The sequence below is a fragment of the Lepidochelys olivacea genome (genome assembly GCF_965140295.1).
Source record: "Lepidochelys olivacea isolate rLepOli2 genome assembly, chromosome: 12".
Taxonomy (NCBI): domain Eukaryota; kingdom Metazoa; phylum Chordata; order Testudines; family Cheloniidae; genus Lepidochelys; species Lepidochelys olivacea.
Window position 1 is genome coordinate 25,680,704 of NC_140422.1, and position 27,945 is coordinate 25,708,648.

At 45.0% G+C, this 27,945-nt stretch overlaps 1 protein-coding gene across 1 annotated transcript in view; it reads right to left on the reverse strand.

The window, feature by feature from the left end:
• The window catches only part of BEAN1 (brain expressed associated with NEDD4 1), a 116,044-nt gene that overhangs the window by 3,506 nt on the left and 84,593 nt on the right, over window positions 1–27,945 (reverse strand). The window contains 1 exon segment of the mRNA XM_084644979.1: window positions 2–326. Within this exon segment, the coding sequence (XP_084501105.1) occupies window positions 2–326 (325 nt within the window).

A 27,945-nucleotide genomic window follows, 5' to 3' on the forward strand; every position in this document is an offset into this window, starting at 1 on the left:
TTTGACAGTTAGTTGAAGAATTTTTCAGTACATCCATTGGAACTAGCGGAATGGGGCTATTTTGTTCACACACAACCGTCTCATACGTGGGGGCAGCCTCCAGAGTGAGTGCTGTCAAAGAAATGGATGAGATGGGCTGCTGCAAGTCTTGCAGTCTGACTGGATAATTAGAAGACCTTCCTGTAGTCCCAGAGGCTGCCTCGTCTTCCAAGCTCATGTTTATAGACAATTCATTCCTTTGACGAGGATCTGTCAGAGAATAGGGCGGAGGATCATCTGTAGGAATATAGATTTGTGTCGCTCCAGGCCCAATGCACTCATCATAGCTGAAAGAAAACAAATGCAATGTAAGGTCTGTTGGCAGAATATATCAGACAGTAGTGTTCAATGTAAAAGAGGCAGGTAAAATAAAGGGGAAGCGATTATTCGATATTCCTTCCTCCAGATTGCATTCTCAGCCAGCCACTTTGGAAACTTAAGAGCATGAAAACTTAAATGCATGTCTTCAAAGAGGTCGTGAAAAAGTCAAGATACGCATCAGAGGCTCAATGAGTTTTAAGCTCCAACCCTTTCCAGCAGTGGTAGCCCATAGTAACACCTCACCTGGCATGAGCCAGCAACTGACCACAGCCCTGAAAATGAGGCAGGCTATTTTTTGTTTTATGTGATCGTCACTTTATATATACACACAGGAAGAGACAGACTACCATCTGTCTTACCATCTAAACAGGCGAGGTAGCTCATGGGTGGGAGAAAAAGAAGTACGCCCATTTTACAAACAGGGAATTGAGGCAGAGAGAGTAAGGCACACAGGGAGTCTGTATCACAGCCAGGAATTGAATGCTGGCCTCCTGAGTCATAGTCCAGTGTCTTAACCACAAGAATATCCTTCCTCTCTTCGTTTACCACATTAGGATAGCTAATTTCTGCTGGCCTGGAGGTGCAGAGGTTAAAGCTCCAGCCACTCTGTCTCTCTTCCCTGCCCACATGCTTGTATAGCGGAAGGAGAGCATCAGGCATGTAGACCTGTTTTCTAGCCTGCTTGGATCTGGAATGCATGAAGTTCTAATGTGACCATGCTGGGGTTTGGTGTCTGACTCCCCCTTAATCATGTGCCTGGCTGCTTGAGGCTCAATTTCAATCTGTCCCCAAATAAAGAAACAGGCTGAAATTTCCTGTCCAAACCCCATCCTGCTCAACTGAATTGCCAGCCAGTTTTGCTGGAGCCAGATAAATTAAGAATCTATTTCCTCAATTGTATTAGCATCTGAGAGATGTCACGGGCCACTTCCTGAACTATGTAATATTTAGAAGGGGTTTGATTCTGCCACATTTGCTCATGGTGAAGAATACTTTTGTCCATGAGTAGTCTTGCTGATTTCAATTAAAGTGCTTGCAGGTGTACGTATCCTATTCAGCATGAATGAGGGTGGCAAAACTGGCTGCAGCAGGCAAAGGAGGGAGTGAAAAAATGCAGCCTGCATTGCTAAAGTATCTGGTTAACAAACCGCTCATAAATCCAGGGGATGTTTCTATTTTTAGCTTCATGGGGCTAGTCCTCCTAAGAGGCAAATGCTTTTAAACTCTGAAATTCAGATTCAGTAATTCAGTAATTGTTTTGTTTTAACTTGTGATCTTTACACATTTTGCAAAAAGTCTGTGGGTTTTTTTTTTTTCAGAAACAAAGTGTAGCAGATAAAAGGTTGAGTTCTTTTCACTCATGCGTCACTTGGAAACCAACTTGGTCCATTGTTTATTAGTCCCACTGAAGCTTCCCGATGTATTTGATTTTCCTTTCAATAAAATCAGACCTTGAGCCAAGGATTAAGAATCTGATGCTGCAAAGTGCCAACTCCGAATTAAGTCAGTGGGAGTGAAATCTACTCAGCACCTTGCAAGGTTGGACTTTTATACAGGTATTCAGAACAGCATGTTTATTTTGAAGGATGCAGAGCCCTTTAAGTGAATAGGAGTCTTTTTGATTGCAATGGACTTGATGGGGCTGACAGAGCATCTATCCAGGCTACAGGTGTTTGAACAGCTTCTAAAACACAATCCAGGAAGCAAAGAATAGCTCCCGGATACCACCTGACTGTAAATTGACACAGCTCCATAGATTTCAATTGGGTTACACTGATTTAAAAGAGCTATCCAGCCCAACAGCCTCTCAAACACCATAACTCAACTCATGTCACAAGAAGTCATCTGGAGCCCATCCAAAGTCTACTCACACTCTCCAAAAGCCCCAGTATCTCAGCCCTCTGCATAAGGGAAAACAGACAGACTTCGCAGGGGGTGTGTTTGAGATATTTCAAACCAGCCATGTAATTGGGTGGATGAATAGTAAGGCTGAGGACCCTTCCCAGCGAACCACCTTCTGGCTGACCCTCAGGATGCTCCACGGTTGTAACTATCAGTATTGTACAGGAAGAGGCAGCCTCCCAAATAAGTGGGTCACAAGCTAGTTACAACTTTATAGGTCAAAACTAACCCCTGAAATCCTACCCAGAAACCAAGAGGCAGCTAATGCCCATCACAGGGCATGGGTGTCCCATAGTGAGAGACTTGGTTTAGCAAGAGGGTTGCCTCAGTTTTCAATGCAGTGCCAGGTAGAGTGGATTGCAGTGCTGAAGACCGGATGGATCATGGCAGTGAGGGAAAGGTTTACGTGCTACTGACCAGACAGAGAGTCGGGGTGAAAGTAATTTAAAGGACTTTCCGGTACTTCGGAGTCCTCAGCAGGGGGACATGGCCTCGACCGGAAGAGGCGGGGGCTTTAAATACGCGGCTAGGAGCCCTGGGGCCTTTAAATCACCCCTGGAGCTATCAGCTGCAGATGCAGCTGGGAGCCCCGGGGCTCAGGAGCGATTTAAAGGGCCCCGGGCTCTGGCCGCCGCTACTGCAGCGGAACTCCAGGCCCTTTAAGTCACCTCCGGAGCCCTGCCACCGCTACCCTGGGGCTCCGGCAGTTGGGCTCGGGTGGTGCTTTCAAGGTCCCCGGGGGCTCCGGCCGCTGCAGGGGTCCCCAGGGGCTCCAGCCACTGCGGGGAGCCCCAGGGATTCGGGGGGGGGTGTGCTTTAAAGGGCCCTGGTAGCAGCCGGAGCCCCTGGCCCTTTAAATCAGCGCCAGGGCCCCCCTGCTACTCTGGGGCTCCAGCAGCGGGGCTCTGGCTGCACTTTAAAGGGCCTGGAGCTCCAGCCACTGCAGGGAGCCTGGGGCCCTTTAAAGCGCCAGCCTGGGGAAGCCGGTCTGGTCTGGCCCGGCACACGGCTCTTGATGGTACGCTGCACTGGACCATACCGCAGAGAGGAGAAAGCAGCTGTTCTAGTACCTGACTGAAGTTATTGTGAATTGTGACATTGACTAAAATGGGACAAGGTACAGGATCAAGGCCCTAGTCACCGTTATTATCTGATCACCAACAATTCCTTTCCTAGGATTCAAAATAATCTCTTTTAATATCTGTGATGGATTGTAGCACAGCTCTGTAAAACTAAAATGCTGAGCGGGATAAACATCAAAATGGTCCTTTGTGAAACAGACTTTGAGCAGGCTTTTAAACATCAAAATGAACAGAAACAGAATGACCATAGCCAATACTTGCTTTTCCGTCTGTCTTATGTAAAATAGCAATATGTTCTCAAAACTATGATACCCGCACGAGGAAATAAAGAAACAGATCAACAGAGCCAGACATGTACCCAGAAGCCTCCTGCTGCGAGACAAGCCCAAGAAAGAAACAAACACAACTCCACTGGCCATCACATACAGTCCTCAGCTAAAACCTCTTCAACACATCCTCACTGATCTACAACCCATCCTGGACAACGATCCCTCGCTTTCACAGGCCTTGGGGGCAGGCCAGTCCTCTCCCACAGACAACCTGCCAACCTAAAGCATATTCTCACCAGCAACGACACACCGCACCATAGTAACTCTAACTCAGAAACCAATCCATGCAACAAACCTCGATGCCAACTCTGCCCACATATCTACACCAGTGACACCATCACAGGACCTAACCAGATCAGCTACACCATCACCGGTTCATTCACCTGCACGTCCACCAATGTAATCTACGTCATCATCTTCCAGCAATGCCCCTCTGCCATATACATCGGCCAAACTGGACAGTCCCTACGTAAAAGGATAAATGGACACAAATCAGATATTAGGAATGGCAATATACAAAAACCTGTAGGAGGACACTTCAACCTCCCTGGACACACAATAGCAGTTGTAAAGGTAGCCATCCTGTGAAGGGTTAATGTCTAGCTATTCCACCTGGAAGCAGGCGGGGCACACCCTGACTGTTTCCTAGGAGCAATGCACACATTGCTCTATCCAAGGACAAGGGCTAGATATGAACCCTGAGAACTTGATTGTTTGGACAGCAACTGTGGGAGGTTTCTTTAGCCTGGGCTCAAGGCCTGAGAACCAGGATTGTAGTAGATAGAGGATGGTAACTAAGCATATGAATCAACGTCATACATTCCTTTGTGTAGCAGTGTGTAATGCTTAGGGGGAGAAATATAATAAAAGGAGAAGGTGGAAGGCAGGGGGGGCAGAACAGCCCATCTCCGCTGACCAGCCTGCTTGCTTGCATAAAGCTGTGTTCTGTCTCATCACTGAACCGCAACAACTGGCGCCCAAACGTGGGGCCCTCAGCACTCACCTCGCCCGGCAAGGGTTTCAGACGCGTCACTCATCCACTTCGTGGATCCCGGTGAGTATTTTTCATTGTGGTAAGTATGGGAAGCTCCCTCTCTGCTTTGCAAGTGCAACACCGCAATGAGCTGCAGTATTTGCTGCGTAAGGCTCAGCATGACTGCCCGGCTCGAGAACTCACTCTCCTGCTACAGGAGGTGCGTGCCAAGTGCCCGTGGTATCCTGAAGCTGGAAGCCTTAAGCTAGCGGACTGGGAGCGATTGGGCCAGACATTGCACAAAGAGCCTCGGGCACCCGTGCAGGCTTTACATGCCTGGCACCTCTGCCGCGACGTGGTACAGCGTGTCGCCTCGGACAGACCCTCCCTCGCGAGGCTGGTGCTCTCGCCGCCCCCGTCCGCCCCTGCAGCCATCCCCCCTCCTGGCGATGCGACACAGCGTGTCGCCTCGGAAAGGCCCTCTCCAGCCCCAACAGAGGAGCTGCCGATCCTGCCACCCCCGTCCGCTCCTGCAGCCATCCCTCCCCCTGCTTCGCCCCCAGTGCCTCTATTACCACCACCTCCCTGGCCTTCCCCACCGGAGCCGGTGTGTGATCACCCTCCCCCCATGGGGCCCCCTGGAGAGTCATCTGCATCTGCTCAGAAGCTTTCGCTGGTGCAACAAATGGTTCACGCAGCGAAAGCTCGATCAGATCTTACAGCAGAGGAGCTGGCTGATCTGGTCTCCGTTTGCCCGGTGACCTGGCAGAATGATGACCAGGGCAACCCCGTGGGCACCTGGACCACTCTGCCATACTCGGTGGTTAGAGAGGTAAAGAAAGCAATTCGTGAATTTGGCCTGACTAGCACCTTTGTGCGTGGTCTCATTGAAGGGATGGGTGCTGGGTACTCCCTAATCCCTGAGGATTGGAAAACGCTGCTGCGCATGATGTTGTCACCCAGTCAGTATGTTATTTGGCTTAGTGAGTATCGGCAGATGGCAGAACGCCAAGCCCAGGTATATAGAGAGCAAGGTATCATTTATGAGCATTTGGCAGGGGAGGGCCAGTTTGCTACTATTGAGATGCAGTCTCAACTCCCTCAGGCTGTCTTCCCCATTATTTCCACCTGTGCCCAGCATGCTTTCAAGAAGGTCCCGGATTCAGGCAAGCCTACCAAAAGCTTTGTCAGTATCCGTCAGGGTGCCTTAGAGTCCTTTTTGGATTTTACCAACAGATTGCAGGAGGACACTGACTTTCAGCTGCCAGGGGAGGTCTGTGCCATACCTACACAGGTGATGGGACCTCTCCCTGCCGGCTTTGTAGGTCTTGTTCTCCCTCGCTCACATGCTGGGAAACAGGGCTTTTTTGTCATTCCAGGGGTCATTAATGCTGATTACACTGGCATTATTAAGGTTCAGGTGTGGACTCATCTTCCACAGTCGCTCCCGCGTGGACGGTCAATTGCACAATTGATTTTAGTCCCCTATCAGGTGCCAGCTGCCGAGGATCGAACTCGGGGTGGAGGAGGCTTTGGATCGACGTTGTCTCACTCGCCGTCTCACAGCGCGTCTTCTTGCCACTCGTCATTTCCCTTACTTTGTTGCTCATATTCGCAGTCATACCCCTCTGCCTGGGCCACTCACTGAGGGCAATGCACGCGCCGATTGCGCGTTGCGTGGTCAGGTAAATTCCCTTTTTTCTGACCCCATTGAAAGCCATGCCTTTTTTCATCAGTCTGCCTCTGTTTTGGCCCGGCAGTTTCACATTCCTGCTGATCATGCACGTTCCATTGTTCGTTCCTGCCCCCACTGTGCTGCTGCTGCTCCTACCTTTTCTTATGCCGTTAACCCCCGAGGTACCGCAGCAAATCAGCTGTGGCAAATGGATGTTACTCATGTACCACAATTCCGCCCCTATTCATTTTTACATGTTTCCGTTGATACTTATTCAGGCTTCCTTTGGGCAACCCCACAACGTGGGGAAGCCACTAACAAAGTTATTCACCATTTGCTGGCCTGCTTTTCTGTTATGGGTTGCCCTTGCCAAGTTAAAACAGATAATGCCCCAGCCTACTGCTCTGCAGCCCTCTCCACCTTTTGTGCCCGCTGGGACGTCCGTCTTAAACACGGAATCCCTTATAATTCCACGGGCCAAGCCATTGTTGAACGTGCCAATCGCACACTCAAAACCTTGCTAGATAAACAATTAAAACAAGGGGAGCTGCGTCTCCGAACCTTAGGAGACATTCAACAACAGATGTATATTCTCTTGTTTACTTTAAATAATTTAACACTGAATGCAGATCAGCAGACCCCTGCGGATCGGCATTTTCACAAATCTGAGGTACTGGAAAGACCGCATGTCTTTTACCGTCAGCTGCCCGATCCACAGTGGCTGGGCCCAGCACCTCTAATCACTTGGGGTCGGGGATATGCTGCTGTGTCTCTCCCTGCAGGACCGTTGTGGGTTCCAGCCCGGTGCGTGCGACCAGCACTTAAACAACATGGCATGGCACCAGGGGCTGTCGAATCCCATACCAGAGTTTCAGCTGACCTTGGAGGAGACCGCGTTGCCCCCCGAGTCGACAACGGCGGGACGGAAACGGAGGAGGCGTAACGTCCCAAGCCAGCCCGTGACATGGGGAGCAGTAAAAGCGTTGGTCGCCACGGCTCAACGAAAACTGGCAGCAGATCAGCAGCCAGAAACTTCTAAGACTTTGTTTGTGGCGATTCTCGCCCAAATCACTGCTAATTCTGTGATGATTGTGTGCCTTTTGTGCCTGCTATTTTCTGTAGGGGTTGGCTCGGAAGCGCCTCCCCCGTTACAAGCCCGAAGGAGAATAAGATACTGTTCTCTGCTTATGCTAATCTTTTCTCCCAGTATTTTAGCATGGCTAATTGGGGCCCGGCCAACTATACTCTGCCTCGCACGGCTATATCCCTTCACACACCGTACCCGGCCGGGGCTCACAATGTCACCTGTGCGCGTGTAGTTAACTGCACTAGTACAAAGGTGCCATTGGGCTGTCAAAAAATTTCTCAATCCCTTTTAAATTGTTCCCATGCTGTTAATGTTTCATATAATTATGGCCATATCATCCTACCATCAGGATGGGTTTTTACTTGTGGTTCATGCACCTTTAATTATATTCCTGCAAATTTAAGTGATGGCACCCTTTGCTGTCTTAGTAGAATGATACTTATATTGCCTTTTGCTGGTTATAATTGTAGTAAAAGAAGTGTACCCCTTTTAGATGATTATATTGCAGATGTTAAGCTTTTGGTTATTTTGTGTTTGTAATCATTGGGCTTATTTTTTGTTGTTGCTGTGTACAATGTATTCCTTCCTTGTTAAGACTTTGTAAAATTTTGCCCTGGAAAGCTCCCCAGGTTATGTCCTTGTCTGTCTGGGAGTTAAATAGCATGACAAAACAAATTGGCGGCTACCATGAGATGGCCAACTATCAATAAACAAAAAAGGGGAGATGAAGGGTTAATGTCTAGCTATTCCACCTGGAAGCAGGCGGGGCACACCCTGACTGTTTCCTAGAAGCAATGCACACATTGCTCTATCCAAGGACAAGGGCTAGATATGAACCCTGAGAACTTGATTGTTTGGACAGCAACTGTGGGAGGTTTCTTTAGCCTGGGCTCAAGGCCTGAGAACCAGGATTGTAGTAGATAGAGGATGGTAACTAAGCATATGAATCAACGTCATACATTCCTTTGTGTAGCAGTGTGTAATGCTTAGGGGGAGAAATATAATAAAAGGAGAAGGTGGAAGGCAGGGGGGGCAGAACAGCCCATCTCCGCTGACCAGCCTGCTTGCTTGCATAAAGCTGTGTTCTGTCTCATCACTGAACCGCAACAATCCTGCAGCAAAAAACCTTCAGGACCAGACTTCAACGAGAAACTGCTGAGCTTCAGTTCATTTGCGAATGTGACACTGTCAGCTCAGGACTAAACAAAGACTGTGACTGGCTATCCAACTACAAAAGCAGTTTCTCCTCCCTTGGTGTTCACACCTCAACTGCTAGAAGAAGGCCTCATCCTCCCTGATTGATCTAACCTCGTTATTCCTAGCCTGATTCTTGCTTGCATATTTACACCTGCCTCTGAAAATTTCTACTACTTGCAGCCGACGAAGTGGGTATTCACCCACGAAAGCTCATACTCCACTACGTCTGTTAGTCGAAAGGTGCCACAGGACTCTTTTCAGCTTTTCCAGATCCAGACTAACATGGCTACCCCTCTGATACTTACCAATATGATCTTTCTCAATCTGTGTTCTGGAGAAATAAAAAAACAAACAAACCACCACTGCAGATTCAATTACCTTGCTTTTTTTTTGGTAATCAGGATCACATTTTAAAAATCTAATAGGGCACACTTGCCAGGTTTTCAATTAAATACCTTTTTGGCATTCTCAGTGCTGAATCTGCAGATTATCATTGCAAAGCAGGCAACTACAAATCATTCAAAGAGTGTTTTTTTACTCTGGAAGCGAGAAATACATTGTTGTATTTCATTTGCATTTCAGGGTCTTGATGTTAATGTTGAATTAGTCTTCTCTGAAAATACGTACGTGTTCAGTATATAAGTTGTTCTTGGCTAAGGATAGTGCTTCATTAGCTCACAATGCACAATTAACCCTGCAAATAACTATAATTATTATTTATCATAGGTGGCACAGGTAGTGATGCCTATAATTGAGTGCCCAAAATTTTCTATTATTGGATGCCAAGAATAAAAAGAAATATTGAGTAGCTACCCATTCACTAAACACCATCTGTCCTGTGCACTGAATGAGGCAGGGTCCTGAGGAAAGAACAGTACATGCTTATGTAATTAAAGCCTATATTATAATGCATTATACACAAGAGGGTCAAACGAAGGTTACACAGGCATTTCCTAACTTTTGAGTGCTTGACTTTGCAACCGTAACTTTCTTCTAATGGGGGGCGGTGGGCTGTATTTAGGTACTGCAGTAATGCGTATACTAATGTATGCAATATCACAGGTCTGACTCGTTCTTTACACACACTAACACACAGCCCCAGCTCTAAAGAACTCACACTATGTGAACGTCATTCTGCAAACCCTTGCTCATGTGAGTTGTCCTTACTTACAGGAGTAATAGACCATCTCAAATGAGTGTTGATAACACATTTATTCCACTCCACACAGTCATGGTTTTTGGGTATGCCTCATGTGTTTCACAAACCATTCCTCCTCAAGGAGTTTTTAGGAAGTTTAAAACAATTGAATAGGGATTATTTCTTGCATCTTTCCACCTGCAAAACCAGGTGCCTTAGTTACCATCAGTCCCACTGTACATGGCACAGAGAGAGTAACAAACCCCTCTAAATATGACCTTAACAAGCTTTTTTAAATACATTGAAAAGTCACAGTTTTAAAGTCAGATTTATCAGGCTCTTCCAGGGTTAGAACTGAGCACTGGGTCCCAATGGAAAGCTGGAAATCTGCATTTCCCAACAGCCCTGAAGAGGTTGTGAGATGATGTGTTTTAAAGCCATGAAGTATTTATGTATGCAAAGGCTGTCAGTGGCCCTGGGCTGAATCTTCCCCTATTCTTGGCCTCTGTTGGGGGTAATTTTGGGGTGAAGTTCTACATTTGGGGACAGAAGATGGAACAGACCCCTCCACTGTACTGAAGGCTGCCTGGCATCGTCAGGCTGTGCCTTGGTGGGTAGGCCTGCTAGCCTGCAGCTCTGGGCCACCTGCTCCTTGGCTCCTCGCTTCCTGCATCCCAGCAGCAGACAGACCCAAGGTAGAAGGAGGGGAGCTGCCCAACCAACAAGGCATTTTAAATAGGGGTGGGGCAAAGAGGCAGGAAGTTACTGGGCTGACACATTGTTCATCACACCAGAGAGGTGTGGAGGGGCATGAGAAGGGCCAGCCTTGAGCTGGGGTGTGTGTGTCTTTTTATGCACCTGTGACATATGGCATTGGCTCCATTTGCCTCCAACTGAAATTGGCTCCTACTCTGCTCCTTGCCCTAGTCTCTTTGCTCCATGGAGTGGATTGTCTCTGGGACAGAAAAGCATATGGTCCAAGAAGACAGTGGGTATACAGCAGCAAGGTAGGGAGATCCAAGCAGCAGTAACTGGGGGAGGAAGGGCATTAACGTGTGTATTGGGGAGGTATTAGTTGTGTTGGGGTAAGGAATGAGCATCTGTGTGTTTGTCAGGGAGAGGGTTTGCATTAATAATAGCTGACATATTGTGTGTGTGTGTGTAGCTGCAGTAACTAAGGAGGAAAGTGGGCACCAGTTTGTGTGTGAAGGGGCAGGAGGGAATAGGACTGCTGCATTACTGAACTGGGGCAGCCAGGCAAGGGCTCCAAACAATCGGAATGTGTTACCCCTGTGCACTGTTGCATGTCTTGCTATAACTGACAGATTATAATGTTTTTAAAGTGTAAAACTTGTTTTCTCGTGTGTGAATTCAGATTTGCAATCCCTAAGAGGTTGATTTAGGGGAGGAAGGCTGTTACAACTCACAAAACTGGTTTAATTGACTCACGTTGGTGAGAAAACACCCTTAAAAGCCAGGCTTTGCATTAAAAAAAACACAATGAAGACTCAATTATGGCGGAACATGCAATACAACACAGGTGTCACATTTTGGTCACACATTTTGATGACTTGTGTTACACACTGGATGTTTTGGAGGCTGAGTGGCATAAGATGCAAATGCTTCTATGTCAGGTTGATTAAAAATGGATGGTGGTTTGAAGCTGATGGAATGTTGGAATGGCACAGCAAGTCCTTGGGAGATGGATCCAGGGGCAGAGGGTAGATGTGATGGTCTAAGGTACATAGTAGCTTCTGCAGTTTATTAAACAGCTACACTACATTTGGATATATACACTTTTATTTTCAGTAGTTCTGCAGTTTATTAAACAGCACAAAGGATATATACACTTTTATTTTCAGTAGTTTGGTACAAGAGTGTGGGTTGCTGTCGAGGGATTGGGGAAGGACTAAAATCTTCCATTGTTGTATGCAGTGTAGTTATAGCCATGTTGGTCCCAGATATTAGAGAGCCAAGGTGACTGAGGTAATATCTTTTATTGGACCAACTTCTGTTGGGGAGAGAGCCAAGCTTTAAGAACTCCGTGTAAGCTTGTTTCTCACCAACAGAAGTTGGTGCAATAAAAGATATAATGTCACCCACCATGTCTCTCTACATTATAATCAGCATTCTCAAGCTTGGCTCTATTTATCCCTTTACTTTCCTAGTAAGACAGTATACATTTCATTTTACAGCCATCCAATTAATAGTACAACTATACTAAGAAGAGTCAGTGCCCATTCTTGATATTAGCTGCCAGTTCTATATCTTAACTAAACTTGAGATGGTGTGTAGGATTTGTCAAGAGCTCAGTTCACTCAGACCTCAGTCACGCCGTGCATTCCAACTCACTTTTCCGCCTGAATCAGTGTCAAGGTTCTTGTTTGTTCTCCCCACAGTTCACATACAGCCAGCGTTTAAATTGGTTTTTTAAATGTTGGCAACAAAAGTCACATTATTCTTGGTGCTCTTGTTCCATTTATTTTGTAGAGTAACATGTCTTACAACATTCAGGTTAAACAGAAATGTCAACAGCCTAGCAGTCTAACTAGGGAAGGGTTGAACTGACTTGAATACAAGAAGAACCAAACTGACCCTTAGAAAATGGAACCTGGTGTTGATTAAAAAGGGTGGTTAACGTTTTTACTGGTTGTTTTCATTTTTGTGTTCCTTTACACTTCCTGCTTTTCCCTGGGATTCAAAGTGGAAATACCGCACAGGAAAAAAAAGTCAATATGTACCATGTCAGTGACATCCGAAACACCTGAAGGACAGTGTAAAAGAAGAAAATGTCTTTTCTCCTTTGAAATAAGGGGAAAGGGGAAAATAGATGTCAAAAGGTGGAAAATTCTACAAAGGAGGGCCCCAATCTGGCAAAGACTCATGCACATGCTTAACTTTACTACCATGAATAGCCCCATCAATTTCAATTGGACTACTTACAATAGTGAAGCTAAGCATGTATGTGTTTGCAAGATTGGGTTTAAGTGCACAATGCCTAAAGTAGTGAGCACTTGGAGACATAATTTGATATTAGGAAGATGAAACTTGTATCATTTGACGTTAGCTGAGGACCAATAATATTTGTTAACATTGTACTCGGATTTTTGCATGCTCCTATGATCTTTTATCTTGACATTCATGCTTCAAACTATTACAGTAGAACTTCAGTGTTACGAAAACCAGAGTTATGAACTTACTGGTCAACCACACACCTCATTTGGAAGCGGAAGTATGCAATCATGCAGCAGAGACCAAAAAAAAAAAGGAAATATTGTACAGTACTGTATTAAACTTAAACTACTGAAAAAATTAAGGGAATTAAAAAAAAAGACTTGACAAGGTAGGGAAACTGTTTCTGTGCTTGTTTCATTTAAATTAAGATGGTTAAAAGGCATTTTGCTTCTGCATAGTAAAATTTCAAAGCTGTATTAAGACAATGTTCAGTTATAAACTTTTGAAAGAACAATCCTAAAGTTCTGTTCAGTTACAAACATTTCAAAGTTACGAACAACCTCCATTCCCGAGCTGTTTGTAACTCTAAGGTTCTACTGTCATCTCTGAAGTTATTGTACCTTTAAAAACACAGTCTGCACATGAGGTTCAATGTCGCATACATACAGAGAAATCCTTCTAAGCAAAAAAGGATATACTTCCGGGAATGACTGTGTTATTGCAACATAATGAACTGGGATCCTGGGAATTTATTACACATGCATCTCTCCTGAATGCTGCTATTGTCCTCCCTGAAAGAATTTGCAGAATCAGTTAATCTTTTGTTTCCTGACTCCTCAGTTAAAGCATTTTATGAAGCATTTATTTTAATCCATTATTTCCTTAATTGCAGCACATTAAGATACAGTACACCTTACAGGCATTGCTGACTGGGTAGGAGGGTCATTGACCTTGAAGCATGCTTTAATCTATATTTCTCTGGCCTGGTTTCTGAGAATGATGATTTCATTCTTCTTTTAGCCTTCTCTTTGCCATCATCGTTTAAGAGATGATATCTTATTCATCATAAGGATTTCTGGTACATCCATCCTTAGCAAGAGCAAATTTATTCTCCACAGGGAAAATATCACTTTCTGATTTAAAACAATGCAGTGGATCGCTAGTCTGACCCCGTTGACTCAAAATGTTGTAGTTGTTCTAAAGAGGGGAAAGGGAATCACTCCATGATTTTGTCAGGTCTTATTGAAATGAGTATTAAGATAGGTTTGTTGCCAAGGAAACACAAAAGAGCTTATTTAATTGGTTGTCATTCATAAATTATGATCTTCTCACTAGGAAGAGAAGAAGAGGGTTCTGTTAGCAGAATTTGTTAAGAAGCAAACAAACAAACTGATTAAAATAAGCTGGTGATGGGGGAGAAGGGGTGCTTCAAAAAAGGATTAAAAATTTATGAAATATACAGGGCTCCTTGTTAGCTAACATTGGGCCTGCGTTCTCCACTCCACTACATTGGCATAAAGCCACTGAAGTTACCTGTGTCATTATAGTGTAACTTAGGTGGAGAGCTACTGTTTTCTTTTAAGATCTAGTAAACAGAACCGCACACCCCTGCCTAGAAAATAATTCTGTTAACAACATTAAGCTCAAAATAAACGTTGTCTACACGATGTTGCTGCCTAATAAAGGAAAGCTGAATCTCGAACGAAAATGCTGTGACTTCCTAAAATGAACATGAAGAGAAAAGCTGTAATGTGACTGATGCTAACCTGAGTGGTTTGGATGGTGATGGTGCTTCATCTGATTTTATAACTCCTGGATATAAATAGCTGGGTTTGTAGGACAGTGGCTTGAAAATCAATGTCATGATTTCCTCTTGAGTGTTTCTTCTTAAAATTGGTATACAATTTTGTTGTGTAACTGTCATGAGGAAATGTTTGCAGTGCTATTGTAGCTGTGTTGGTCCCAAGACATGAGAAGGACAAGGTAGGTGAGGTAATATTTTTTTATTGGACCAACTTCTGTTGGTGGAAGGGATAAGCTTTCGAGCTTCCCTGAGCTCTTCCTCAGGTCTGGAGAAGATAACCAGAGTGTTCAAACTAAATGTAAGGCGGGACAGTGTTAAGCATATGGGGTTCATACATGCTGTTGGAGATCACTCAAAATGAAGTGTGCAGTCAAGGATTAACAGGTGGTACGGCGTGTTACAAATTATTGTAATGAGCCATAAAGCCAGTGTCTCTGTTAAGTCCATGGTTTTTAGTGTTCAGCAGAGTTATGAATTTAAGTTCCCCAGAGCTGTCTTTTGGAGGCGTTGTGCAGGTTTCCATGGAGGACAAGGACTGAGAGGTCAGATGCGGAGTAATCACTCTGTGAAAAGCATTTGCCCATGGATAGAGCTTTTAGTCTTTTATCAGTTTCCTGTGTGAATTCACTTGAGAGCATAGTGATTGTCTGGTTTCACGCACATACTTGTTGTTGGGGCACTTGAGTTACTGCATAAGTTACTCCAGGGGTTCTCAACCTGTTTCTTTCCGAGGCCCCCCCGAACATGCTATAAAAACTCCACCTGTGCCACAATAACTGATTTTCTGTATATAAAAGTCAGGGCTGGCGTTAGGGGGGCTGGGCAAGCTGGGCAATTGCCTGGGGCCCCCGTGAAGTTACATTGCTCAGGCTTCAGCTCCGGGTGGCAGGGCTCAGGGCCCTGGGCTTCAGCCCCATACAATGGAACTTCAGCTTTCTGCCCTTGGCCCCAGCAAGTCTAATGCTGGCCCTGCTTGGCGGCCCCCCGAAACCTGTTTGCAGCCCCCCCCAGGGGCCCCAAACCCCTGATTGAGAACCACTGAGGTTGTGATAGGCATGTGTAGGACTTATGGAGCTTGAAAGGTGTGTTGGGGGCGGGGGTATTGATCATCATAGGAAAGGAAATATCAAATTGTGATAGCATTGCTCTTATCTATCAGTGAAACTTTTTATGCTAGCAGACTGTGGATTTTTCCTAGTTGTCCATATTTTTAAATAGAGATAGTCTACACCTGTCTGATGTCTGAGTGATTTAAAAAAATCTATGAAATGTATTTTGATCTTGTTTTTAGTATAGGCTTCTATTTGCCGGTGATTGAGTAAGCATTAAAGTACTATTTTTCTCAAACTCAAAGAAAGTTTAAAAAAAAATCCACTCCGTATGGACATCTTTCAGGTGCTTGTGGAGTGCTACATCCATTGGAAGTGCTGGCCACATTAAAAGTCACCAGCTGCCTGTGCCACTGGATGTAAACCATAGAAGTTATGGATTCTGCGGCACCATCCACCTGATTTAATTATCAAACTTTAGTCTATCATGAAGTCATGAAAGTCTGTTTTATTTGAATAACTATTAGATCACTTTCTGGAGATATCCGTATCCATTGACACAGCACCTGTAACATGCACGTTTGTAATACACCCATGTTGCTTCTTCCCTCCCAGCTACAGATTTATAGCATCCTCATATCAATATCCATCTCTCTTGGAGATTCAATAATAATAGATCAGGATTTTTGGTATGACTGGCCCTGAAGCAGGGAAAGAAAGAAATAAAGGTGATAATTAACAGTGTCTGCCATTACCTCATTTTCAGCAAATCTACAGCACGCTTAAACAGGGCACAGACATTCATGTACCATGACTTAGAGACATCTAGTAACACAATCTCAATAATGTTAGACCCAGAAGTTGAGTGAAAGTCAAACTGTAAACAAAGGAAAGCTGTGAAGCAAGAGCAGGACCCATAAGACTTCAATTAGAAGTGAATCAATGATTTGTCCTTCCAGTTCTGTTGATGGTTCCAGGGATATGATGATCCTCTGACTTGAAAAGGCTGAATCATGACAGTGTGACTCTAATGCAATGCCATCATCAGCATGTGGTAAAGGTTTGGGAATGATAAGTGCCAGCCAATAAGGTGTTGGGATCTCTCAACTCGTGCTGATTTCAACAAGAACTGATGGCATGCCCAGCCATACAGGATTGAGGCTTGAGAGCCTGATCCAGCACTCACGGAAATCAATGGGTGTTCTTCTGTTGACAGACAGATCAACCTCTCAATAAGCTGGCCACACATGCACGACACAGGTGGTTATAACCAAACAGAAAATTCTCTTTTAAAGAATACTGACTCTCTTTTCTAGAACTGTGAGAAACTGGCTATCTCCTCTCAGTGAATAAGCTTGTGAGACTCATAAGTCTTTTGGAAAGCTTAATTAAAGTCAAATAAAAAGGTGGTGTGAAGGCATGCACTCACTCTAGTAGAGAGGAGACTAATAAGCTGTTCTGGGCTGGTTTAGCACTAATCAGGCACAGCTGTAAGGCTTGCATGTTCTGGAGGGCGGAGAGCTTAAAGAGGGACACCTGAGGAGGGTGGGGGTTGAATTGGAAGACTTCTGTACTGCAGGGACTGCTGACCCCCCACAGCCAGATTAGCTAAGATGGGAGACAGTTGCAGGCCTTGCTGCCTCTGAAATGTTATAAAGCAGGTACCCAGGAGGATAAAGTATAAAGGAGGTAAGCCCTAATAAAAGACACTGTACTAGCTGATAAGCCAAGCCCTAAATGGGTAACCCCAAAAGACTGCCTGAGGGACAGATCACCTTTGCCTTTCTTTTGCTCTGATTTTCCCCTCCTCTCAAGGGAAAGAGAGAGACTAGGATCTTTCTTTTTTTTCTTTTGTTTGGAGAACCCCTTGTGCCCTACAAACAGGGGATGGACGTTACAAACAACCTGAATCGGGTTGGTAGGGACTCAGGGGAGCCCCAACCCTCGCAGGTGGGAAAACACACTTGAAAGAAAAACAAAGAGCAGTTAAAAGCAGAACAGTGTGGGGGAATGGTGGTTAGTTGTTTCTTTAGCCTTTCTTGGTAATGAATCCCCTTCTTTTGACTGTTGGTGTCTTTTTGCAACAGAGTTTACAAAATAGCATTATAAACAGCAGCTGTTACATATCTTAGAGAACACAGAATATTCTGAGAAAAGGAACCTAAACAGTGAGAGAATCCATGAATGTTAAGGGGAGGAGGCAACCTGCAATTTAAACTCTGATCCTACTAACAGGAAATTGATTGTGAAACTTCCTTACACTTAGAAAAGGTGTTGTGGTAAGTGTACACACTGTCTCTAGATTCTGAGTTCCTCAGGGCAGGGATTGTACCTACTCTCTGTTTGAAAGTGCTGACCACATCTTGGTAGTGACCAAAAACAAATAATGATGGTAATGCCCATTTTAGACTGTCCAGGACTCTGGAGAGTAGAAAGATGTGGGCGGTGTGGTGCAAGCAGATGCCTGAATGTGTGGGTTCTGTTCCCATCTCTGCAAGAGACTGGTCCCTGTGTAAGTCACTTACCTTTTCTGTGCCTCTGTTCTCTCAGTTAATAGTCAGCTAAAAAAGTCTGGTCTCAAAAATTGAAGTTGATTGTAGATGTTTTTCATTCATAATGTAGTTAGAACAGTCCTACTGATAAAGTACTGTACTTGGGATCCAGTCCTCCAGTCCTGGGGGATGCATGTAGTATATTATTGGAGCCTAACAAATATTAGGCTTGTGTTTTCAGTGGGATTACTTGGATGAATAAAAGCTGCAGGACTGGGGCCTTATTTTGCAATATGCAGGGAGGGGGGAAAAAGTCTTGCAGAAAACAGTTGTGGCTCATGAACATTTAATATTTTTATAAAAACAAAGTATAGAATATTAAAGATTGTTTTTGTCAAACGAGAGCTTTTAAATGGAATGGAAGCACATACAAGCCAGTATCTTAACTAGATAAATTGCTATTTTGTATATTGTCATGCAGCTTTAAAATGACCAAAGCAATTAAAATAAATATGTTCCAAAGAAAATCAATCATTTTATTATGAAAATTTTGTGAGACAAATTTCAGCCTGGAAAGAATGTTTTACATACAAATTATAAACCCTTGATAAGCAGTGTTTAGTGAGTGTCTGCATTACCATTATAAAGGGCAGTGAAGCTATGGGCACTGCTACAGTAATCAAAACCAATTAAGAAAATTGTGCCTTCTTAAAATAATCCATTATGCGTTTACCTCCATTAGAACTACCAGGCCTCGCATGGAGATATAAACATCCTAAGAGACACCAATATTCATTTTAATATATCATCGTTGCAGTTGTTGGTGTCCTCTCATATCTGAGGACCTCTGAAAAATAACCCACGTTATGATGGGTGAGTGTGTAAAGTTCTGAATAGGATCATGCTTCTCGGAAAGGGCTTTGTTTTGATTAATCTAAAAATGAGTTTTCCAGCAGGTGACAGAAATATCCAGTTTGGTAGGTAACATGTTCTAGCCAGTGGAAAACCAGAGGAGAACTCAGCAAGGATTTTTTTTTCTAGGAGGGCAACTACTTACTTTTTCTGACTATCAAGGGCCTCTTAACTTTATTGTGGCCATACTGCATAGTGCAATGGATTTCTGGCTAGAAAATCTTGGGGTGCCAGTGGGTTATGAGGTATTGCTGCTTTTAGTGCTGCAGCATATTGCATTTAATAATAGTTGGCACTTCTAGGGTGCAGTTTTTCAAAACTGCTCAGTGTTAACAATATTATCATTAACTCAAATGGGAGCACAGTTAGGCTGATTCTGAGTTTCACACCCACAGTGTGCCTTTTATCGCTGAATTTCAAACATTAATGACATCTCACCGCATCTATTTGGGGTAGATGATATTAGACTCATTTTACAGGAGAAATTGAGAAACAGAGGCAAAGGATCTGGTTCAAAGCCCTCTGAAGTCACTTATTCACTTTCTGTACACCAGTCATGATTGTATAGACCTCTATAATATTCCCCTTTAGTCTGCTCTTTTTTTTTTTAGCTGAACAGTCTCTCTTTTAAATCTGTCCTCATATGGAAGCTGTTCTATATCCCTAATTATTTTTGTTGCCCTTCTCTATATCTTTTCCAATTCTTGTATATCTCTTTTGCGATGGGGTTACCAGAACTGCATGCAGTTCAAGGTGTGGGCACACCATGGATTTATATAGTGGCATTATGATATTTTGTTTTATTATCTATTCCTTTTCTAATGGTTACTAACATTGTTAGCTTTTTCAATGGCTGCTGCACGCTGCAAATTCATATTTTGGTGATGGGTGACCTCTGGCAAAGGGCTGGATCTTGCATTATATCCTGATGGTGTTTGGTTATGTTTGGGTTTTTTTGTAACACTTGTGGAAGAGAATTCCATGCTCTGGATTCTTTGTGCCAGGTGGCATGGATCTTCTTTCTCAGCAATAATGGCTAGAGTTCTTGGAAGTAAATATCTTGCCCTGTTTTATCCCAAAACATTTGAAGCCTCTGTTATGACATAACACCATATAAAACTGCCCCAGCATTGTAAAACTTATTTGTATATGATAGGAACAGGCTATGAGGTGCATCCAAGTACCATTTTGATTCTTTCGTTTAAGACCTGTCAGTTTTTTTCTTCTCACGTAAAATCAGTTTGACAGACGTTCACGCAGATCTCATATTCATTAGAAAGTCATTACATCTCCTAAAGGGGTGTTTATGGATATGAGCACCATATATTTAGGGCTGTCAAGACAAATTGACCAAACTGCTTCTGTTTAACTGCCCCGTGAGTGTGGTAGGACTATGACAAAACTGAGTGCCTGGTATTCCTCTAAATCTAATGTAAGAAATGATTAGAAAAAGCATCTATAGCGATAATCAAATTGAGCCCTAAATGAGATTTGCAGCTCAGACATCAAAGCAATTAAATTAACATACCAAAGCATTTTTCATAAATTTCCCAATTAGAGGTTATAGAAATAGTATTCTACAGTGGACATCCTACTGGACAGCTGTGTGTGGATGCAGCACCTTGCATAACTACAGCCAAGTGTAGACTGATTTTTGTGGACTGTTCTCCTAGAAAATCTAGGGTGTTGTGCTCTTCACTGCTCAGTTTGGCCTACCAGATACATCAAGTGGAATCTTGTCTTTCTGTGAAAGAGATTCATGAGATATAGAGGAAGGTCAAATTGCATTTACAGGTATCTCGGTTCTGTTTTTTCCTTACTAATGCTCATCTTCTGATCTTGAGCTAAATATACAAGGTCAAATACTCTTCTGCATCAGGACAGCTTTGTGCTGCCTGAGCTGGCCCCAGGAAGATCTCTCTTATGTAGTGGGATTCTCAGGTTAGTTACTCCTAAGTCATGCAGATGGCATAGTCAGGAGAAAGAGGACATGGCTGGGCTGTCCCTCTGCCCTGGCAATCCTGAGCTACAGCTCTCTGGGGCTGTAGGCAGCTGTAAAATTTTATTCCTACATGCTTGTATGCAAACACTTTTTACCTTGTATTTAGTTGTAATTTTTTTCTTTGGCTGCTGTTTTTGGTTTAATTCCTCAAGATCCTTGTTCTCTTCGGCTGTATTAGTCTTGTTTTCTAGGGAAAGTTATGCTCTGCTCACAAAGGCAACCCTTTCCCTTGCTTCATGTGGAGGTTGTCTTCCCTCGGACTGGTGCAATTTAACCTGAGAATGGGTGTCAGTCAGGGCTGGTGTCAGACTTGCTGAGGCCCAGGGTAGAAACTAAGGAGTGGGCTCCCACCCTGCTGTGGCCATGTGGGGCTGAAGCCCAAGCCTGAGCTGTACTTCAGTTTAAAAACCTCTGCTTAAGTGTGATTTATTTCCATTTTTAGAGATTAAATTACTGTAATACTCTGTTACATTTACCCACAGTGACTCTGTATGTTTGGAGTAACTTAGCTTCGTGGGTGCCCCTGTGGCATGGGGCCCAGGGAAATTGCCCTGCTTGCTGCCCTGTAACACTGGTCCTGGTGCCAGTAGCATGGGCCGGATCGTGCAAAATCTTACTGAGATGAGCAGTCCCATTGACTTCAATAGAGCTATCTGCCTGGGTAAGGGCTTGTAGGATTGGTCTTCAGGGTGTTCTTTCATATCTGAATAATGCCATGGCTTTACAAATTCACCTGCAGTACCAGAGAGATTTTTTGAATAATCTCCCTGCTGTGGATCTTGGAGGTCACATCCCTCATATTTCAGGCACACCCGGATCCTGGGATGCTGTCTAGCTTTGGGATTACAAATGATGCACCCATTGCAGAGTCTGTGTTCATTTCTCCTCCAGCTCATGGTTGGTTAGCACGACATTTAGCCCTCCCCTAATTGCAGAAAAAGGGAAATCTATTTTATGCTCTTGGTTTTCTCCAAACAAACTACCTAATCTCTCTCTCTCTCTGGTTTAAGACCTGAGTACAAAACCTAATGGAAATGATAGTCTGAAACAATTATAGTCACCCTTTGGGCATAGAGTGGCTCCAGTCTTGCTCCCAGGAATTTTTCAGATGGATGTTTTCAGCAAAAATAATATACTCAAGAATGCTCAACTCAGTGACACCTGACATTTGGGGGTGATGTAGCACTTCTGACTCTGACAGGACAAAACATTTAAAACAACCTTGCAAATTGAAACAAACTTTTCTGGTGCTTGCCCATGGCATTAGAACACTCATAGACTCCAATCACTTCAGGTATGTGCTAGGGAGGTTTTAATTTATCGCTGCTGTTAATGCAATGACTCCTATTCTGGGCTGCCACTTATTTCTGTTCTTCACCTCTTTTCCCTCATGCTGAGACCACAACATCATTACTGATTTGTTGGTACCCTAGAGTACTTTTACATTACATGTTCCTCTCTGAATTAGAAGGAGAAACTCCAGTAATTCAGCTAACCCTGACATTTTGCTATACCTATTATTCAATGTTTTTATTTAGTACATAGCAATGTTGGTGCTTAATATTTTAAATTTTATTGTGACTTGTATGAGGACAAACAGTAAATAAGTTAGACCTAGAATTCTCTTCCCCTGGCTTGCAGGCCCAGCCCTAACCCAGTAGAACACAGCACCTCTCAGTACCCATTGTCATGGAAAAGAGTCCTCAATCCAAATCACAATAACTTGGCTGGTTCTAATGCTCTCCAAGAGTCAGAAAATAGACGCTTGAACATTATGCCATGTGGCCATGGTATTTAAGTGCTATGAAAGTGGCGATGCTGAATCTTACTGTGATGGGATGGCTGACCCTTACTCGTAGGTAAGGGGTTAAAGCCACCCTGGGGAGGTTGCGTGGGAGGCAGCCAATGAGGAAAGGGCTTATAGTGCCAGCCAATCAGGAGAAACTTTATTAGAACAGCCAATCAGGGCCAGGCTGGCCCATATAAGGAGGACTGCTCAACAGAGCAGGGGCAGTCTCTTCCTGGAGTACAAAGGAGAAGGACTGGCTGTCTTAGATAGAGCAGTGCTGGGCAGGGTCAGGGGAGCAATAGGGAGCACCAGCCCGAGGACTGCCAGACTGAAGCCCCTGATAAAAAGGGCCGGGAAGGTGCTAGGGCTACAGGGAAATGGCTCAGGGAAATACGCAGCGGGAGTAGGAGGAGCAGCAGCACATGGCTGCTGGCTATAGGGTCCTTGGGTCAGGGCTTGAAGTAGCCGGTGAGACTGTCCCCCCCCCCCACTTTCCCCACACTTGCCTCAGAGGGGGTGGCCAGTATTCGGAGTGCAGTACCCCTTGAGGTGAGGGGCTAGACTGAAGGCTGCAGGAGACCACAGCAGCAAGTGAATGGACTAGACAGCTGGTTCCCCTGGAAGTGGGGAGAAAACAGAGTGGGGCGCAGCCAGAGGGCTGTGCACAGAAGAGGATACTGCGGTCTGTGGAGTGACATGGGTTTTAGCCCTTGTCTACGCTCTGGGGTTAGGTCGAATTTAGCCACGTTAGGTCGATTTTAAAATGACAGCGTCCACACAACCAACCCCGTTCTGTCGACCTAAAGGGCTCTTAAAATTGACTTCTGTATTCCTCCCCAGTGAGGGGAGTAGCACTAAAATCGACCTTGCTGGGTCAAATTTGGGTTAATGCAGACGCTATTTGGCGGTATTGGCCTCCGGGAGCTATCCCAGAGTGCTCCAATGTGACTGCTCTGGACAGCACTTTGAACTCTGATGAGGTACACAGGAAAAGCCCTGGGCAATTTTGCATTTCATTTCCTGTTTGGTCCGTGTGGCAAGCTCAGCAGCACAGGTGACCATGCAGTCCCCCCAGAATCGCAAACGAGCGGGACCAAAAGGGAGACACTGGATCTGATTGCTGTATGGGGAGAAGAATCTGTGCAGGCAGAACTCCGAGCAAAAAGAAGAAATGCCAATATATGTGCCAAAATTGCACAGGGCATGGTGGAGAGTGGCTACACCAGGGACACACAGCAGTGCCATGTGAAAGTTAAGGAGCTTAGGCAAGCCTACCAAAAGACAAAGGAGGCAAATGGTCGCTCCGGGTCAGAGCCCCATACATGCTGCTTCTATGATCAGCTACATGCCATTCTAGGGGGGGACCCTACCACTACCCCACCACTGTCCGTGGACACCTACAATGGGGGGAGTCTGACGCAACAGGGAGGAGGATTTTGTGGATGAGGAAGAGGAGGAGAATGTATAGCAGATAAGCAGTGAATCTGTTCTTCCTGGCAGCCAGGACCTTTTCATCACCCTGGACCCAATACCCTCTGAAGGTGGGATCCCTGACCCTGAAGCTGGAGAAGGCAGCTCTGGTGAGTGCACATTTGTAACTACAGTACAGGGTTTAAAAGCAATAGTGTTTAATGTTTGATTTGCCCTGAAGAATTGGGATGCATTTGCGGCCAGTACAGCTACTGGAAAAGTCTGTTCACGTGTCTGGGGATGGAGTGGGAATTCTCCAGGGACATCTCCATGAAGTTCTTCTGGAGGTACTCTGAAAGCCTTTGCAGAAGGTTTCTGGGAGGGGCTGCCTTATTTCATCCTCCACAGTAGGACACTTTACTACGCCAAGCCAGTAGCAAGTAGTCGGGAATCATTGCAACACAAAGCATGGCAGTGAATGGTCCTGAGTTTTAGTTGCATTTAAGCAACATTCAGTCTTATCTTTCTGTGTTAGCCTCAGGAGAGTGATATCATTCATGGTCACCTGTTTGAAATAGGGGAATTTTTGTAAGGGAACAGTAAAAGGACCCCATTCATGCTGGGTGGTTTGTGCTTGGCTAAAATGGATCATCCCCGACAATAGCCAGCAGTGGGAGGAGGCGGGAAGGGATCATCCCAAATAACCATGCGGCGGGGTGAGGCTCTGGGCACCCAGCCACTCCACTCCAGAGGATGGCCCAAGCAACAGAAGGCTGTCATTCAAACAGTTTTGATTTGTAGTGTGGCTACAATAAGCAATGTGGCCTTGTTCTTCCCTCCTCCCCCACCCCACCCAAGCTACCTTGTCAGTTATCTCACTTTTTTTAATTAATAAAGAATGTATGGTTTCAAAACAATAGTTACTTTATTTCCTTTGCCAGCTGTGATCAAAGGGGGGGGAGGGTGGTTGGCTTACAGGGAATTAAAATCAACAAAGGGGGTGGGTTTGCAGCAAGGAGAAAAACACACAACGGTCACACTGTAGCCTGGCCAGTCATGAAACTGGTTTTCAAAGCCTCTGATGCGCAGCGTGCCTAGCTGTGCTCTTGTAATCGCCCTGGTGTCTGGCTGCTTAAAATCGGCCGCCAGGCGATTTGCCTCAACCGCCCACCCTGCCAAAAACATCTCCCCCTTACTCTCACAGATATTATGGAGCACACAGCAAGCAGCAATAACAATGGGAATGTTGGTTGCACTGAGGTCTAACCTTGTCAGCAAACTGCGCCAGCGAGCTTTTTAAACATCCAAAGGCACATTCTACCCCCATTCTGCACTTGCTCAGCCTATAGTTGAACTGCTCCTTACTACTGTCCAGGCTGCCTGTGTACAGCTTCATGAGCCATGGGAGCAAGGTGTAGGCTGGGTCCCCAAGGGTAACTATTGGCATTTCAACATCCCCAACAGTAATTTTGTGGTCTGGGAAGTAAGTCACATCTTGCAGCTGCTCTAACAGCTCGGAGTTCCTAAAGATGTGAGCGTCATGCACCTTTTCCGGCCATCCCACGTTGATGTTGGTGAAACGTCCCTTGTGATCCACCAGTGCTTGCAGTACCATTGAGAAGTACCCCTTGCGGTTTATATACTAGTTGGCAAGGTGGTTCGGTGCCAAGATAGGGATATGCGTTCTGTCTATCGCCCCACCACAGTTAGTGAATCCCATTGCAGCAAAGCCATCCACTATGACCTGCATGTTTCCCAGAGTCCCTACCCTTGATAGCAGAATGTCTGTGATTGCCTTGGCTACTTAGATCACAGCAGTCCCCACAGTAGACTTGCCCACTCCAAATTGATTCCTGACTGACCGGTAGCAGTCAGGCTTTGCAAGCTTCCATAGGGCTATTGCCACTCGCTTCTCAACTATCGGGGCAGCTCTCATCTTGGTATTCCTGCGCTTCAGGGCGGGGAAAAGTAACTCTCAAAGTTCAAGGAAAATTTTTGCAGGCACTGTGAATCATCCCATGCCCGCAACACTCGGTGGTCCCACCACTCTCTGCTTGTTGGCTGGGCCCAGAATCGGCATTCCACTGTATCAACCAGCCCCACTGCTGCCATGATGTTCCAATTTCCACAGCCCGTGCTTTCAGGAATGTCTGTGTTTATGTCCTCATCACAATCGTCCTTGTGCTGGTGTCTCTTAGCTCGGTTCTGCACATAAACTCCAGGATAATGCGCGAGGTATTTACAATGCTCACAACAGCAGCGGTGAGCTGAGCGGGCTCCATGATTGCCGTGGTATAGCGTCTGCACGGGTAACCCAGGAAAAAAGGCGCGAAAGGATTATCTGCCATTGCTTGCACGGTGGGAGGGAGGGGCGACTGATGACATGTACTCAAAACCACCCGCGACAATGTTTTTGCCCCATCAGGCATTGGGAGCTTAACCCAAAATTCCAATGGGCAGCAGAGACTGCGGGAACTGTGGGATAGCTACCCACAGTGCACCACTCCGTAAGTCGATGCTAGCCATGGTAGTGAGGACACACTCTGCCACCTTAATGCGCTTAGTGGGGACATAAGCAATTAACTGTATAAAATTGATTTCTAAAAATAGACTTCTATAAAATCGACCTAATTTTGTAGTGCAGACATACCCTTACAGGTGGAGACACCACCTGAGGAGGGCATAGTGGCAACCCCCTGAGCTAATTCCCAGGGTGGCCAGCAGGGGGCACTGTGGGGGTGAGTCGTGCCCTGTCACACTTACCCATCATACCAATGTTTTTGTATTATGTATTGCAACCCTTTTGTGAACTGAAGTTCCCACAGCAATAAATAATGCATTCAGTGAAAGCTTAAAGGCCTCACTACGTAATTCTCCACATTTTACTTTCAACCATCTGCTAAACTCTACTCCTCCTGAGATTTGGCCCCAACCGTGTTGCTAAGATATACAATTTAAGTTTTTGAATATTTGTCAAAAATATTCAGTGTTTTCTGCCTTGAATATTTAACTACTGTGGTAGTGAGACTAGAGCAAAAACTTTAATTAAAAATGTGGGAATGCTTGCTTTGTGATTACGATGCAGAGTTGATGGCTAATTTGGTGATCAGTGTTTATTTGCATACATAGTCACATACTGGGCCATATGTACAGCTCAGGCCTGGGATAGGGAATGGGAAAGTGGCTGTTAGCCACCTTTATGCCTCTCTGATCCTGGTCAATCAAGGTGTGGCTGGTCCCCAAGTACAGTGTAAACTGTAGAGAACCCTGAGGGCTGCTCTAAATGATACAAAGTTGCTCTTGGCCCCAGGAGCCCAAATGCAGCTGGGGATTGCCAAAGCTTAGAGAGATTCTGGCCATGCACCCCTGTGCCAAAGGGATGATGTAAAACTATTATGGCAACTCTGTGCCACCTGGCAATTCCTCTTATGCAAGGGATGTCCTGAGGGGCCAGTTAAAAAGTTTTCTGACGGGAGGATGGCACTTCCAATCCTGTACAAACTATTGGCTAATAAAAAACCACTATTTTCTAGTACTGAGCTGGTTCAAAGTAAATAGCTAACCTTACACACAAGCTTTCCCATCGCTGTCAGTGGATATGCTCTGATCAGTAAGGGTTTGCAGGAGTGGACCCTAGAGCAATGTATACTTGTAAGTGGATTGATGTACAGTTCTATGGATTTAGATGCAGGGTTCTGGTTGATTTCGCACTTCTAGTCTAAGTGCTTTGTAAAAAACATATCAGGAAACAAGCATTTATTGCTTGGTATGGTTTTGAGATAGTTAATA